The sequence below is a fragment of the Abramis brama genome, assembly GCF_963993115.1.
Source record: "Abramis brama genome assembly, chromosome: 7".
Taxonomy (NCBI): domain Eukaryota; kingdom Metazoa; phylum Chordata; class Actinopteri; order Cypriniformes; family Leuciscidae; genus Abramis; species Abramis brama.
In genome coordinates this window covers 18,501,305-18,519,535 of record NC_139969.1, presented here as the reverse complement: position 1 = coordinate 18,519,535, position 18,231 = coordinate 18,501,305, and the positions used below count along the sequence as shown (strand labels likewise).

General features: G+C 39.1%; 1 protein-coding gene across 1 annotated transcript; it reads left to right on the top strand.

The window, feature by feature from the left end:
* Positions 1 to 5,962: 5,962 nt before the first annotated feature.
* LOC311087513 (MAM and LDL-receptor class A domain-containing protein 1-like) lies at positions 5,963 to 18,229 on the top strand (the record flags this gene model as incomplete). The annotated part of the gene is made up of 25 exons (XM_084120839.1): positions 5,963 to 6,161; positions 6,684 to 6,806; positions 7,252 to 7,379; positions 7,453 to 7,687; positions 7,775 to 8,043; positions 9,134 to 9,224; positions 9,406 to 9,546; positions 9,693 to 9,818; positions 10,916 to 11,043; positions 11,121 to 11,289; positions 12,056 to 12,175; positions 12,270 to 12,427; positions 13,283 to 13,378; positions 13,479 to 13,569; positions 13,645 to 13,767; positions 13,852 to 13,954; positions 14,062 to 14,212; positions 15,029 to 15,254; positions 15,417 to 15,543; positions 15,635 to 15,764; positions 15,860 to 15,938; positions 16,096 to 16,260; positions 17,660 to 17,785; positions 17,874 to 18,093; positions 18,220 to 18,229. The coding sequence occupies 25 exons, from the start codon at positions 5,963 to 5,965 to the stop codon at positions 18,227 to 18,229; spliced, it is 3,534 nt and encodes a 1,177-aa protein (XP_083976965.1).
* Positions 18,230 to 18,231: the final 2 nt, after the last annotated feature.

Genomic DNA, 18,231 nt, shown 5'->3' with positions numbered 1-18,231 from the left:
GAAGGAAACGCGGGATGCCTGTCAATTTGATCATGTGCATCAGTCGGAGTGTCTGGTAGCTGTAAAGGCAGGTGAAAAGTGTTTGGTTAATGGTGAATATCCTATTGTGCGTACCGTTCTGGCTCCTGCTGGCTACAGGGGTCGTGAGGCACATATCCGTGACTGGTCGAGTGGCAGGCGCACATATCCGTGACTGGTCGAGTGGCAGGCGCACATATCCGTGACTGGTCGAGTGGCAGGTGCGTATAACGGTGACTGGTCGAGTGGCAGGTGCGTATAACGGTGACTGGTCGAGTGGCAGGCGCGTATATCCGTGACTGGTCGAGTGGCAGGCGCGTATATCCGTGACTGGTCGGCGCGTATATCCGTGACTGGTCGAGTGGCAGGCGCATATATCCTTGACTGGTCGAGTGGCAGGCGCGTATATCCGTGACTGGTCGAGTGGCAGGTGCGTATAACGGTGACTGGTCGAGTGGCAGGCGCGTATATCCGTGACTGATCGAATGGCAGGCGCGTATATCCGTGACTGGTCGAGTGGCAGGCGCGTATAACGGTGACTGGTCGAGTGGCAGGCGCATATATCCGTGACTGGTCGAGTGGCAGGCGCACATATCCGTGACTGGTCGAGTGGCAGGTGCATATCCGTGACCGGTCGAGTGGCAGGCGCGTATATCCGTGACCGGTCGAGTGGCAGGTGCGTATAACGGTGACTGGTCGAGTGGCAGGCGCATATATCCGTGACTGGTCGAGTGGCAGGCGCACATATCCGTGACTGGTCGAGTAGCAGGTGCGTATAACGGTGACTGGTCGAGTGGCAGGCGCATATATCCGTGACTGGTCGAGTGGCAGGCGCGTATATCCGTGACTGGTCGAGTGGCAGGCGCGTATATCCTTGACTGGTCGAGTGGCAGGCGCATATCCGTGACCGGTCGAGTGGCAGGCGCGTATATCCGTGACCGGTCGAGTGGCAGGTGCGTATAACGGTGACTGGTCGAGTGGCAGGCGCATATATCCGTGACTGGTCGAGTGGCAGGCGCACATATCCGTGACTGGTCGAGTGGCAGGTGCGTATAACGGTGACTGGTCGAGTGGCAGGCGCATATCCGTGACTGGTCGAGTGGCAGGCGTGTATATCCGTGACTGGTCGAGTGGCAGGTGCGTATAACGGTGACTGGTCGAGTGGCAGGCGCGTATATCCGTGACTGGTCGAATGGCAGGCGCGTATATCCGTGACCGGTCGAGTGGCAGGTGCGTATAACGGTGACTGGTCGAGTGGCAGGCGCATATATCCGTGACTGGTCGAGTGGCAGGCGCACATATCCGTGACTGGTCGAGTAGCAGGTGCGTATAACGGTGACTGGTCGAGTGGCAGGCGCATATATCCGTGACTGGTCGAGTGGCAGGCGCGTATATCCGTGACTGGTCGAGTGGCAGGCGCGTATATCCTTGACTGGTCGAGTGGCAGGCGCATATCCGTGACCGGTCGAGTGGCAGGCGCGTATATCCGTGACCGGTCGAGTGGCAGGTGCGTATAACGGTGACTGGTCGAGTGGCAGGCGCATATATCCGTGACTGGTCGAGTGGCAGGCGCACATATCCGTGACTGGTCGAGTGGCAGGTGCGTATAACGGTGACTGGTCGAGTGGCAGGCGCATATCCGTGACTGGTCGAGTGGCAGGCGTGTATATCCGTGACTGGTCGAGTGGCAGGTGCGTATAACGGTGACTGGTCGAGTGGCAGGCGCGTATATCCGTGACTGGTCGAATGGCAGGCGCGTATATCCGTGACTGGTCGAGTGGCAGGCGCGTATAACGGTGACTGGTCGAGTGGCAGGCGCATATATCCATGACTGGTCGAGTGGCAGGCGCGTATAACCGTGACTGGTTAAGTGGCAGGCGCCTATAACGGTGACGGGTCAAATGGTAGGTAGCTGCCCCTAGCGGTGACGGGTCGAGTGACAGGTCGAGCGGCAGCTCCCCCTGTCACGCAAAGATTTTAGCCTATTTTCTGTGCAGCTGCACATCCCAAAGCTCAGCAACAATTCCAGTCTTCAGACGTTTTATTTATTTACGAACAAGCAAAAAACAAAACAAAAAAACAATTTAATTCATTACTCAGTCCTTCTTATAGCACAATACAGTTCTTGGCATCCCAGAATGGTGTTTAGTGTTGGTCCATTCAAAAGTGGCAGATCCTGACATTAGATTAGAAAAATAGGTTCAGATGCTTGTTTACCATAAATGAAAAAGTATGCTCAAAATTACAGCATACAGTGTTAAATGCAAGTGCTTCTAGAAATTATAAAGAACATTTTTAGTACCAATTATAGTCCAGAAACTCATTATGGTACAATATGTATATTGTATATGCAAGCAAGATTTCGTCATGTCCTTGAAATGATTTTCTAATTGCAGTTCTCTCTTTTTTGCCATCTTTGTTGTTTTTCCTGATCACGTCATATAGGTCAAAGTGATAGTCAGCCTTTGTGGATCCTTGTGTTTGGATTTGTGGAGTTGACTCATAAAGTGTAAGGAGGGTTTCACTTCCTTTTCGCCTGTTGTTACATAATCATTCATTTCCCTCTCTTGCTTTCCACAGTGATTCCAAATGCATCTGTTTTGATGTCTTCTGTGCTGAGTTTGCAGGGTGGGGACAGTCAGAGGACAGTCAGAGGACAGTGAGTAAGAAAAGAAGTGGGAGACCTGTCTGAATACTGGCATCTATGTTTAGTGCATTGCAAAATGTCAGAAGGAGGTATATTGGCAAATTGTTGTGAACTTTACAATAAGGCACTTCAAAAGAGACATACTAACTCTATTTCTTGTGCATGATTTGCATTCCAGGATCTGAGTTAATTTAGCATGATTAAGGAAGTAAATTACAACGTGTACTGTTTTTACCTATTTTAAATCATCTTTTTCATCTTCATAGTTTGATATTATCTGGGAACTTTTCCCCGCCAGTACTAGTGGTCGTGGTTTACATCCTTTACCCTTTTGCTGTGTGTATGTCTACACATGGAGAAAGCTATCTATTAGTCTCCTAAATTTTACCTTTTAATGTGCTAAGTAGCTTGAGACTGTTCAAAGTTTGCAATTAATTATGTTGATTTATTAAAGATTCATTCAATGTATTGCTTCTTGGAACTAGTGTTTTTTTCTGAGTGTCCCTCCAGACACACTATTGCTTAATGGAGGTAAGACTTCCAAGCAGTTCTGCTTGCTCAATACATCTATAGTGTCTGTTGAAATGATGGTTGTGCTTTACAAGGACCCAAACCAGGGCACATTTTTACACCTGTTCTTATGGACCTGTTCTGAGCATAAATTATTATGCTTTCTTTCTTTTTTTTTCCAGTGAAGACTATTGACATAAGTATGATAGTATTAGAGAAAAGTTCACTCAGATCTTGCAGTTTAGCATGGACAGTGCAGTAAAAAATGATAACCAACCAAGTTAGGGAAGTCTTTGTGAGGCTGTTTTTATTGCCATTGTAACAAAAGAAAAACGTTTGCTTTGCAGGATTTATCTTAACTTCAGTATTGAAGTACCATAAATTAAGGATTATTCTCACCAAATGATTACTTGAAGGAAACCGTGAGGAGCAATTCCGCAACAACTGTAAGAATGCCAGTACTTACTATATACAGCAGACTGTATGCTTTTTATCTGGCTACGTGGAGTTGTAAAAAGCAGTCAGGTGAAAAGTAACATTTGAGGAAGTTGGGTCCACTGAACTTTAACATGCACTGATAAACAAACCATATTACAAATTATCTACAAAAAGAATGATCTATAGTCTCTGAAGTTTCATTGGCTTCCCATTCATGCATTGCCAAGCAAGAGACATTGGAGGAACAGACTAGTTCACTAAGGAACTCTTCATCCATGTTCTCGACAAAATGAGGGGACTGTTTCTACTGCTACTTGGTGAGGCTTTTTTTTCTTTTTGTATCAGTTCAAATACAATAAACAAGGGTACATTTTACTGTGTGAACCTATGAGCCGGTTAAATGTAAAGGTCAGCAAGGTCATCAGAACCAGCTGCTCATGTCCTTTGATGATTGTTTTGCATGCATAATGTAATGTTTTATGAAATAATTTCCTTAAAATGATCAGGTGCCATTTGAAACATGTTTGTGTTTAATTTATGTATCTTCATTTGATCTAAATGTTTATGGTTAATATTAGAAATTTGCATGTGGATATGCATGGATTTCTGTACAAAACTAAGAAATGGATTAGACTAGAGACTGCAGTAATAGCAGTCCAAATTGCCCAGATTTGATAGAATATCCCAAGTGGCATAGCATTGAGATTGAGAAATACCAAGAGTGTGCATCCAGGAGGAGGAGGAGGGACGCTGGAAGAATTGTCGCTGGGATTCAAAGTTTGCAATTAATTATGTTGATTATTAAAGACTCATTCAATGTATTGCTTCCTGGAACTAGTGTCTTTTTCTGAGTGTCCCTCTAGACACACTATTGCTTAACGGAGGTGAGACTTCCTTCAGAGAGGGTCTTATAAGTAGATTAATTACACTCGTAATGATGATTGACAGGACTTAATGTTTGGAGCTACATTAAAATAAACAGAGCAATTCCAATAGGGTCCTCACACCATTGATGCTTAAAGAATTACATTTTTGACTGAGACCTGATACTAATACTCTCAAACTTTTAATAAAATAAACTGTGCATTCTTATTCTTTTGAAGATGTAAATCTATATATAACAAAAAACAAATGTAACCACTTATTAGTTTGCGTTTTATGTGCAGTTTCGATGGGCTTGGCCTCCTGCCCTGATGGGCAGTTCCAGTGTATTCACTCCCAAGACTGTCTTTCCATGGAGCACGTGTGTGATTTCCACCCCAACTGTGCAGATGGATCAGATGAGGAGTTCTGTGGTAGTTACAGCATTGTCATCTTTATCAAATTATGTTTTCCCTTGCCGATGACACATCTTTGTCATGTAGTAATATTTACTAACTTGTATTGTAAAGCTATTATTTTCCATTTATTTGCATGAAACACCACAGAACAGATATCACAAATGTATAGGACTACAGCTATACAATTGTGATATCTGTTCCGTGCAACACCTGCATGCAAATACATGGAAAATAATAGCTTTACAATACAATGCTAGGTTCACAATTTAAGAAATAAGATTAAGAAATCTTTTGTAACAGGCTCTTGTGACTTTGAGGAACATGCTTGCGGATGGATTAACTCCAGTAAGGATGAATTTAAATGGCGTCGAGAGATGGCAAACATCAGTGCTGTCCCTGGTGTGGACCACACCACAGGATCACCTTGGGGTAGGCCTTTGGACTAGGACAATCACCTTGGATTTGATTTGATATCATGTGAACTTTTGATAATTAGACTTCTGTATTATTTATAGGTGAAGTTATGCATACAGAAGGTGATATTGTAAATATTTTTTCGGAAGCAATTTTGGAGCACACACTTCCCAGGGCCACTGCACTCGGATGCAAGATAAGGTGGAGAAGCAGCACATCAAACATTCACTTTTAAATAATTATTTTCTAATCACTCAGATTCTCATTCTTTTATTATTATTATTTTAATGCTTAGTAGTGTGAGCACAGTTTTGTAATCGTTTAATTTCAGCTTTTGGTATCATCTCCATGATCCTGTGAATATCTCTTCTGACTTTTCACTGAGTTTGATTGGTGGCACTTCATCTGTAAAGTTATGGTCGATTAAAAAGGGCCAGACTAATGGTTGGGAAAATGCTTGTTTGTTAATTGGAAATCTTCCTCTGGGCTTGAAGGTAATGCACTGCATTCACAGTCATCTCAGTCACACTAAATTGTTTTTGGACACTGTACTTGGAAGAGCTTTACTGATTTTGTATTAATGCTTTCTTATTCCATTTCAAAAACACAGCTTGTATTTTCCGTAATTCCTTCAAACATCGGAAATCAGGATATCATGCTGGATGACATTACACTGATAGACTGTGCAGAGGGAGACATCCCTGCAGCTTCAGACCAGCTCAGCTGTGACTTTGAGAAAGACACCTGTTCCTGGTACCATGACCAGTCAGCTGAAATCAAATGGAGGAGAGAAAATGGACAGAACCCTTCTTTTGGTTATGAGGGACCTGGACATGATCACACCACTGGTTCGGGTCAGTAAGGTTTTTAAAAGTTTTTGAAAGAAGCCCCCGATGCTCAACAAAGCTGCATTAATTTGAACAAAAATACAGTAAAAAGACAGTTGTGTTGTGAAATATTTGTACAATTTAAAATAATAACTTTTCTATTTTAATATATTTCAAAATGTAGTTTATTCCTGTGATGGCAATGCTGAATTTTCAGCATCATTACTCCAGTCTTCAATGTCACATGATCCTTTAGAAATCATTTCAATATGCTGATTTGGTGCTCAAAAACATTCCTTGTCAATGTTGAAAACGGTTTTGCTTCTTAATATTTTTGTGGAAATCAGGACACATTTATTTCAGGATTCTTTGATGCATAGAAAGTTCAAAAGAACAGCATTATTATTTTTTAGGTTTTTTAAATCAATTTGGTAAAGGTTTAGTAAAACTTTAGTTGATAAAAATGTAATAAATATATAAACCTCAAACTTAAACCTAAAAATATAAAACTTCACTTTAAAGTAAACAAATATTTTTTATTTTGTGCAGGTTATTTTATGTTCATAGCACCACAACGGTCCTTCAAACCACCTGAGACAGCCAGACTGGCCAGCTTTCCACAGCAGGTCAAATGTGTCAGCTTCTGGTATTTAATCTACGGTGGAAACATTGGTGAGTTAAGAACATGCTCTCATCATGCTCTTGATAAAGAAAGTATGGAGTCAGAATTGATGAATTTTTTCATCTGGAATTGATTGGATTGTAAAAGTGGATGTTTCATGAAGGAATGTTTTTCATGTAATAATGTGCTCCAACAAATTCTGCATAATGAGACCAGGAATGTGTAAGAACTGTAGTTCATATTTATGGTGCACAAATCATTTGCATTTGCACAAATCAGGGTCTGTGCATCCTTTTCATTTATCTACCCCTAAACCTCACAAAAAACATGGTGATTTTTAAGTTGGTCAGAGAGATGGCTTTTGTCTAAGCTCTTTATGTGAACAGTCAAAAACTAACCAAACACATATTTATGTTACAGCATATGTTGTTACTTATTTGCATGTACATATTTACATGTGGTTATAATAATCCTGGGTGTCTGTGGCTGTTGAAGGCTCTCTCAGATTCATCACCAAGCATGCTAATGGAAATCTGACGCTTATATGGATGAGGACAGGGACTCAAGGCAACAAGTGGCGTTTTGTGGACCTTAGTTTCGCAGACAGTGAAGAACCAATTCAGGTACTGAATCATACACACTATACCCAGGTGGATATATGCGTACATGTTTGTTCTCATGCATTGCATCCAATAGATTATATTTGAGGGCATCCTGGAAGGCACTGAAGGCTACATCGCCATAGATGACGTGCAGGTGTCAAACAGTATTAATGGGTCCTGCCCAGCTGAGCGGGAATGCACCTTCCAAGGCTCTCTATGCGGCCTGTCGTCCGACCCTACAGCTGATTTTACCTGGATCAGAACTAATGGAGAACTGGCAACTGGAACCCCCAGCCCTGCAACGGACCATACTTTAGAGACTGATAAGGGTCTGAATATCCACCTTAGCTACAGCATACGAGACATCATAATAATAGCAACAATGTGATGATAATTCATATTTTTTTTATCCATAGGCTTTTACCTGAGTGCACAGCTGTGGAAGAACCCCAGTGGGAGCAGAGGCAGCATGCTGATGGATGTCAATCACCCTTCCTCTGAGCACGGAGAGTGCTTGATGTTCTGGTACCACATGAATGGAAGAGACGTGGGTTCTCTTAACATCTATGTCCAGGAGCTGCACAGTGCCAGATCTCAAATGCCCGTGTGGAGTGCGAGTGGAGATCAAGGAGAACAGTGGAGACACGGCAGAGCAACAGTCAAAAGTCCTCACAGCCCATATAAGGTGCGTGTAGAAGAGTTTAAAAGGTACACTCAGTAATTTAGTGTATGTTGCACTGTGCTTACAGTATGTTATCATCTGGGACTTAAACTGACTAATGGTGGCGTGAAAGTAAAAGAAAGGTTTTCAGTTACTGATTCTAGATTCACTGTAGAAACGCATTACTAACAGCCAAACATGATTAATTTATTTTAGGAGTGAAAGTGTCCAATAATATGGTGGTTATAACATAAAGAGTGTAGTATTTGGATGGTCAGGTAATGTCAACATGTCATCCTACATGTGGCGACCAGCTCCATGTAATATGAAAACTTTTTATTGGGTTAATATAATTTTACACATGTTTTTTGTAATTATTTTATTTATTTTGTAAAACGTGTCTAAGTACTCTTCTCTTATGTAATTTAATTTCACATATTTTATGCTCATACTGTTTTTGTAGGTTTTGGCTCATTGTGGATGGCACAGCTTCTGATTATGTTCTCTGCTTGCTTTTAATAACATGTGCAGTGTGAATGTGAAGCGTGTCTGCACACACACACTCATACAGCCATCCATTTAATTCTTTTTTTTAAGTAGAGCCATAAACAGGTTCAATGTTAGTACCTGTAAAACATTAACTGGGAACATTAAAGATGGTCAGTATAATAATTTGGTAGGAAGTACTGATTGTCCAATAATGTTTATTGCCCAATAAATATGACCTGCATGTGCAGTGGTTTGCGGGCAGGTAAGTATTTCTTTATTATACAGGTGATATTAAAAATCATATTGGTATTATAAGTTCTAACAATGAAGCTTATAATTCCTGGAAAAAAGCCATCCATTAGTATTCCCTTTCATCTCAATGGCAGTTGCACTGACTGGTCATCTTTGCTTCAGGCCACATTTTTTAAATTTAGTCAGAATGCATGCTTTTGAATACCTGTCAATGAAGAAAGAGGCCTTTTGCTATGAAATTAAATGAAATGATGTAGTAATTATGACACATACTAACTGCTAAAGCTAACCAGCCAAACCCTGACCTCTGGAATTCTGCACATTTATGCAATCTAGTTATGTTTCAGCCTCTGGTTTACTGCTTGAATAACAGGTCATATTTGAAGCAGTGGTTGGAAATGAGCAGGAACATGATATTGCCATTGATGACCTAACAGTTCTAAATGACCCTTGCCCTCCTCATGGTAAGTCCTAGAACTTCATAATCACAAGATTATTATTTCATTGCTGCTGATCTTGAATAAATTAAGTAATTAATTAACGTCTATTCACCTCACAAAGCACTTCAAATATTTTCAAAACAAATGTTTTATACTAAAAACTGCTCTACCATCTAAATAAAACTGTGCACATGATTCTCTTCAGGGTTTTGTGATTTTGAGATGGACATGTGCGGATGGGTGAATACTCATGTCAACGTCTCCAGTGTAGACTGGAGCTGGACCTCTGGAACCAGTAGTAGTGGATTTGACCCCGAGGTCGACCACACCACAAACACTGCCATGGGTAAATATCAACACATTACGTAATGCTGTATGTACACCGGGTAATAGAGTGCTCCTTTTTATGTAATTATTGACTCTTGGAATAAAACCCATGCGCACAAGTGCAGCAAACTGTGTTTTGACAACCACTCATTCTCTTCTATCCAGGACACTACATGGCCTTTGACACATATGGCAAACCAGATCAGATTGCTTATTTTGAGAGTGAGATGATGGATACTGAATCTCAAGGCTGTTTGGAGTTCTGGTTCCACATGCATAAGTGGAGCATTGGTGAGCATCTACGTAGAGAACCTCAATTGTGTTTTAGACTTCGAAATATTATTGGAAGAGAGACTTGATTGTTTAGAATGATCTAAAACAGTGGCTGCATCCAAAATCGCATACTCTCTGAGTAGGTACTTATTTTGAATAAGTAATTACTTCACGACCGCTAAAAAGTATGTTCTATATGTGTTCTATGAATGTGTGTGTAGTATGAATATAATCTGGACTTACTACATTCGCCATGTTGTCATTATCATGTGACCTACTAGCGTCAGTTACGTTGCTCATTCAAAAATCCTCTCGCGTGGCCTCATGGGATAGTAAAGTGTTCATCGTATGCACACTTCAGTTCAAAAAGAGATAAAAGAGAGATGTCCCTGCAAGTGGGAGGAAGTTATTTTGTTGAAAGATTAATACTTTATTTATTTTGATGAATAAATACTGCAATATTCTATAAGAAAAACAAGAATTGTCAATGTAGATTTTTGTGGTGACTTCAAAAGTATTTAAATTAATAAATTATAATTAGTATATTAAAATAATCAAACTAATCCTAATTTAAAATGCTAAAAAGCACTTTTATTTTCCCTGTTTTTTATTGAAGTACACACAGTTTTTGAACCTTCTGGAGTCACAAAATGAATTGTGATCAATTAATTGAATTCATGAATACTACCAGTTTCTGTTAATATATTAAAGTTTGAAAACAAGCAGCTATTTAATGTCATAACTACAGCAGAAATACCAGAAATATCTTATAACTGGGGGCCTTTGAGTCAAAAAGTCTAAAATCTAAAATTATTTATTGGTTGCACTTTATTTTACAGTACGTGCACTTGCGTGTATTTACATTGAACTTACCTAAGAAAGTACTGGGTAATATAGGGTAACTACATGGGTTAGGTTAGGTTTAGGAGTAGGTTCAGGGTTAGTGCCTAGTTATTATCCAGTTATTGTAATTAGAAGTACATAGTATATACACGGGGAACAGGACTGTAAAATAAAGTGCTACTGATTTGTTAATGTCTATTCCTATGACTAGTTGAGGCAGTATAAACACCATGATTTTTCTTCCATTGTATATTTTGTGTTTATTATTGTAGATAAGATGAAACTAGCAATTTATGTAAATGAGTCCGGTTCTTTACGTGGTCTGTGGAGTCGAACTGGCGATCATCAGAATGTGTGGCATCATGTCACTGTAGACTACCAATCATCTGAACGGCACCAGGTGAGAGACTGATGCACAAACACATGCCACACCATCAGATACTTGACAATAGCTGACTTAAACTTCACGGTTTGCAGATTGTGTTTGAAGCCGTGAGTCAATACTTAGACACAGGTGTTATTGCTTTGGATGACATCTATATCAGGAGGAATACGCGCTGCTCTGACCTGATCCCAACAACACCAGCACCCACAACCGAGCCAACCTCTCCACCTGCGTCCGCCTTGGACTGCAACTTTCAGGAGGGTAAGAGATGAATGAGCAAAACATGAATGTGTATGTGTATATGTATGTATTTGTACAGTGGAGATACAACTTCTACACACCTGTTAAAAAAGCCTGATTTTATGGTGTAAAAAAATTAATAATAATAATAAATTATAATTATAACTTTTGCACTTTTAATATAAAAATTATAGCCTATGCAATGCCACTGAAAACCAAAATGACACATTACAGAGAAAAAGATAAGAAACAAATATTAAGATCAAAATAACTGCAAATGCATAAGTGTACACACCCCTGAATACTAGCTGAAGCACCCTTTCATTTTTATTAAAGCACTCAGTCTGTTTGGATAGTAGTCTATCAGCTTGGCACATCTTGACTGGAATATTTTCCCTTTCTTCTTTTCCTTTCTTCTTTATTCTTTGCAACAAATTTCGAGATCTGTTAAATTGCATGGGCATCTCCTGTGCACGGCCGGCCCTCTGTGTTTTGACTTATTGTCCTGATTATATATGTATGTATGTACTGTATCTATGTGTGTTTATATATATATATTTATAAATTGTTGGTCCTCATGAGGAAAACAGCTTATAAGTCATACTTGATGTTATTTAAATAAAAAAAAATTGAAGAAAGTTTTCTGTGATGGTTGTGTTTAGGGTTAGGGCATAGAATATAAATTTTGTACAGTATAAAAATCATTGTCTATGGAAACTCCCCAAAACATGGAAACCTGTGTGTGTTGTGAGCTGTCTTGCTAATTATTCCAGATTTTTGCTTTCAGGACTATGTGACTGGATCCAGGAGACAGATGATGGATTTGATTGGATCCATCAAGTGGGTGGAAAGGTGAATGAACCATGGCTAGGACCTTTATATGACCACACCTTAAAAAATTACAATGGTAAGATTCATTATTTTACCCTTTAGTGGGCAGATGAGGTCAGTCTATAATAATTTGTCATACATTTATTATTATTTATTATTTTGTCTTATAGGGTTTTATCTCATTGTAAATATGTCTGGTGAACATGAAACCAGAGAGACAGCAGTCATTTCAGCGCCGATGATAATTCAGAGCACTGATGTCTGTATTGGATTCTGGTACTACATGTTGGGACCATCTCTTGGAAACTTAGATCTGCTTATTGAGACGGTACTTTCAACATGGCATGTGTAATGTAGTGATATGATTTCTGATATGTAAGGATTCATGTGCAGTCAGACGTTCTTTGTCTCAAAATTTATTGCTATTTATACGTCAGTAAATCAGTCAGTTTTTTTCAACAATTTTACATTGTTTATCTTAGTAGCATGAAAAATAATCTGTTATTTAAATATGTGATTAAATGATATACAGAAACTCAGAAAGGAAGATCAAATAACCCTCCCTTTATAATCCCTGGTGCTGTCAATCACACAGCACGAGTTTATCAATGACTGGACTCTTGCCAAAACTCCCATTATAATCAGTGGTGATGTCTACACTGCACAATCTCTTATTTACATTGCATTTGTACTGTTAGTTATGATTAAAGCATTCCTGAGAGTGCAGAAATCAAGTTGCAATAAGGAGATCACTGCATTCATGCGCTCAACAGACTTTTCTGTCATCTGCCACAATGCTGCAACCTTTCATGCGGTGGGAATAGATCTAAATATAATGCTATAAACACTTTTCAAGATTAGTTAATCTCGACAGCTGTAATAGTAAAAAGTAACATTTTAAAAGTTTTCGAGAGAGTTCTACATGTAATACTTATTTCATTAGCCAATCACAGTAGTGGCCGTTTACATTGAAGTCTCACAGCAGACACGCCACTTCCAACTGAGTGTTCAAATCAGAGGTCTAAAATCAGGGTAGAAAATGGCATTTTTTTAATGTAAAAGTCATATTAACATTATAAGTGCACCTCAGGAAAAATTATGTAAAAAAGATGCAGTTCATGACCCCTTTAAAGGAAGTTTTTTTTTTTTTGTCATTTAAAAACATTAGTATTGTTGGTTTCAGAAAACAATGGAAACCATCACATGGACAAGAAGAGGCACCCAGACCTCTGAGTGGCTGAACGCACAGGTCTCTATTAGTACTGCAGACGTTGATCGAGTAAGGCCCCCTGACATATTTTCTACTGTAAATCTCAATCCACATGTATGCTTATTTACCAACAAAGCAACAGGTAGAGCATGACTATCACCTTGTACAGGTAAAGTTCTCAGGGAGCAGAACAGCAGGAGGCAGTGGCTTCATAGCCATTGATGACTTCAGAGTGACTGCAGGAGCCTGTGTGGAACACAGTGAGTCAAAGCGTTCAAAGCATCTTATCTAATTACCAGACATTCTCAGCTATTAAAGTGATCTCTTTACCAAAGACCCGTGTGGATTTGAGTCTCCCTTGCTGTGTGGCTTTGAACCCGATAAGACTGAAAGCAATATCTGGCTCCATGTGAACGGCAGCAGTGGCCATACTGACCATACGTACAGAACTGAACTTGGTGAGGGAACAATAGCTTTTGTCGTGAAAGATTTTTATTTATTTTTTATGTACTGACCCATGTCATGTTTTTGTCACATGACAGGCCATTCAATGGCTGTGCTTGGGTCCAATCTTCAGAAAACAGAGGTTTCAAATCTTCTGACACCAGAGTATAGCCCATCTACAGAGTCCTGCGTACAGTTCTGGTATGCTTGTGTCAATATAATCTTATATTGGTCCATCCAGTTTTTGTATTTAAGCTCTGTTCTAACCCAGTTAAGAGTAATGTTTTGATAAAGGCTGTTTTTTGTAGGTATTGGCTGTCTGCAGGCTCAGGTGATTCACTCTCAGTGCATGTTCTTCTGAATGGGGAGCTGGGTCCAGCACTCTGGTCTCTTTCTGGAGCGACTTCTGATAGATGGGAGGTAGCAGAGGTCACCGTGTCATCTCCTTCCAAATTCAGAGTGAGTTCTATCAAAGACTATAGATATAGAAAAACGGTTCACTCCTATTACTAATGAACGGATTAATCTGCAATACGCAATAGGGTAGAATATGTCCCACCTTCTAAGTAAAAGTCATTGAATTACTGCAGGTGCCTTTAGAAGCTCCGTTTCCCATAGAAACCTGAGACTCCCACTTAGGACTGCACATGCGCATTGGTCTAGCCTGAAAAATAAGCTGTTTGAGCATAAGACAACATATTTTGTTTCTGATTTGAAATATGTTATTTAATTGTGAGTTCAGCAAGCAGTTTTTGAGATTTCGGGATACCCCGAAATAGCTGCCCGGAGGCATTGCAAATATGGCCGCAGAGTGAACAGACTTTCCTTGAAAGGGACTTTGGTTCTGTTTCTTCTACTCACCCCCATGTTGTTATCAAACTTGTATGACTTTGTCTTCTGTGAAACTATAAGATAGCTTTTGGTGAGAAACGAAACAAAATTGAAGTTGTTTTTCTGTGATCATCCTAACCAATTTGTAAATGAATCATTCTTTTGAGTCAGAGTTTTTCAATGAGTCAGTTGATTTGTTTCACAGAACTAGTCTGATGATTCATCACTGCTTCTCATCTGTTCTTATTTTGACTGTAGGGTCATAAAGTTTTTCCTTTGGTAACTTTCATTTGCTTTTTAAAAATGTTATGTTGAAAGTAAGAAACAAAATTGCAAAATATCTGCAGTTCCTGTGTTGAAATATCCTCAGTTATGGAAATAAGTATACTGTATGTCATGTGGTTTGTTTTGCAGTTATTCATCTAATTTTGCATGTGCACACAGGTGGCGTTCAGAGCAGAGCTCAGTCAAAACTCTGAGTCATTTGTTCTTCTGGATGATGTCTCTGTTAAAACTGGAGCTTGTTCCCAAGCAGGAAGTTGTGATTTTGAATCAGGAAAGTGTACATGGGTGAATGTTGCTAATGGATTCACAGATGAACATGACTGGATTCATGCAGACGGTCACTATAGCGGTCCTCCTTTCGATTACACTACTCACACTGCAGATGGTGAGGACTAGAGGAAAAATGTCAGACTAACCTCCCTGATCTCCTGATCTCCTTTAGTAGTTATGTTTGTGGATAATGCCAATATTTGACTTAAGTCAAAATGAGATAGCAGGACAGCTGATGAGACACAACACGTGATGTTTTTTTCTAATCCTTTTTCAGGCAAATTTCTTTTGAGCCCATCTCAGAGCAACAGGCAAGGCCAAAAAAGTAGTTCAGTGCTGACCTCTGAAAGGATCCGGCCGACCAGTGACTCCTGTTTGGAGTTCTGGTACCAAATAAATGGAAGGTCTGTTCTTAATTGCTTTCTGCACTCTCTTCCACTGTTTGACTGTCAGGCGTGATAATGCAGTTTTTATTGTGCACTTTTCTATTGGCAGTGACCCTGGGATCCTTAGACTGCTATTAGATTCAGGTGCAACAGAGCAAGAACTGCTCTTTGAAACACAGGTCACTGGGAACAATTGGAAAAATGTCTCTATCACTGTGGCTGAGACCAAACCCTTTCAGGTGTGAAATACCTATCTATTTCTTAAACTTTCACCATTATATTGTATCCATTTGTGTGTAATCATATCATATAACCTGTGTAAACCTGTTATCAGATTCACGTAGAGGCTCAAACAGGCAGTGAAGGATACATTGCAGTGGATGACATTAGATTGACAAATGAGCCATGCAAAGGTAAACTGTCTTTTTAATCAGTGAAAAATAATTGTTTTGAATGATTGATGTAGCTGATGTGGTGAAAAGTGTTTTTCTCAAGAAAAATAAGTTTATTATCGCGAAAATTATTTGAGCGATGTTTGCTGTCAGTGTCTTTTCATTGACTAACATTCAGACATCAGCGTGGAAAGTGGAGTGTTTGTTGGGTGCGACTTTGAGACAGACACTTGTGAATGGAAAGATATCAGTGTCGGGCAGTTTGTTTGGGAGCGGGACCAGAATGGTACAACCACCGCCAACACTGGCCCATCAGTGGACCACACTACTGGCACAGAGCTGGGTAAAATATTTTGGAGAACAACTAACCTGGAATGTACTATATAATGTGTATGTTTGGGGTTGGTGTGATTTTTTTTTTTTTTTTTTTTGATTTTTTTAAAGAGGTATCTTATGCTCATTAATTTAAATACAGTAAAACAGGAATATTTTAAAATATTATTAAATCTTAAACTAACTGTTTTCTATTTTAATATGTTGTAAAATGTAATTTATTCCTGTTATGGCAAAGCTAAATTTTTACTCCATCATTACTTCAGTCTTCCTTCATAAATAATTATAATATGCTGATTTTGTGCTCAAGAAACATGTAATTATCAATATTGAAGACATTTGTGCTGCATATTATACGTGTAGAAACGGTGATGCAGTTTTTTGTGATTCTTTACTAAATAGAAGTTAAAAAGAACAGCATTTATTAAAATAGAAATATTTTGTAATATTATAAATTATATATAATTATATAAATTATAAATTATATAAATTATATATAATATAATAATATTGTTTGTCCCTTGTGATCAATTTAGTGCAACCTTGCTGAGAATTTTAGACCGTGTGATATGCCAGTCAGGGATTTCATGGACCACATAATGACGTGAAGAATTGCTGAATCTTTTTTTTTTTTTTTACCAGTTCTTGAAACAAACTATTTGAATGAATCAGAATTCCCATAACTATGGACCACATAATGACGTGAAGAATTGCTGAATCTTTTTTTTTTTAACCAGTTCTTGAAACAAACTATTTGAATGAATCAGAATTCCCATAACTAATACACTGATAGCATTCTGTGTATGATAGCATTCTGTGTATTCAGTGTAACTGTATAATGCAAAAACAGAATGCTATCAGTGTAATTTAATAATAAAAACATATATTTGTCGTAGGCTGGTACATGGCAGTAGAAGCCAGTCATGATGACCAGAACAGCTATGCTGCTCTTCAGAGTCTTGGTCAATTTATTGCAACCTTGCTGAATAGAAGTATTCATTTCTTATAAAAAAATTTTTTTTGTAGTTTTATTGTTTTTTATTGTAAACGCAAACAATTTTTAGGCTTGAAATGGCATTGAATCATAACATGAATGGAGCTGAATCATGACAGCAACAAACTGAACTGGAATAAATTAAATTTCAATAAACACCCTTATAGTACAACTTAATAGAAAAAAACTGCATATACGTATATGGCTGTTCTTGAGAATTTTAGACCGTGTGATATGCCAGTCAGGGATTTTATGGACCACATAATAACGTGAAGAATTGCTGAATCTTTTTTTTTTTTTAACCAGTTCTTGAAACAAACTATTTGAATGAGTCAGAATTCCCATAACTAATATATAATGCAAAAACAGAATGCTATCAGTGTAATTTAATAATAAAAACATATATTTGTCGTAGGCTGGTACATGGCAGTAGAAGCCAGCCATGGTGACCAGAACAGCTATGCTGCTCTTCAGAGTCCTGCCATGAAACAGGCCAGCAATGAGTGTCTGCTTGAATTCTACTACCATATGTTTGGAGAGGGTAAGACTAGACATCTTTATGTGTTAAATTACTTCAGGTAAATACTAAAAGATTTATACTGTAGTTAATGCAATCTCAACTTTGCCAGGCATTGGGGAACTGAAAGTGTACCTCCAAGAAGGTCCAAGGAAGACACCCTTGTGGTGGATGTCTGGTAACCATGGAGATGAGTGGCATCGGGCAGAGCTGAGTGTGGGTCGCACCCATCAGGTTTTCACTCTCCTCTTTGAAGCCACCAGAACCTTCAGCGAGCTCGGGGACATTGCTATAGACGACATTACCTTTTTCAACTGCACTCTTCCAGGCAGGTTACAAACACATCAACTTATTCTTACTGATAAATCCATTTTAAGCTCTCAGATCACTTTAACCTTTAACACAGCATTATTTAATGGGCCAAGACATTAGTCCATCATCCATTATTTCTCCTTCAGAGCCTCATGAAT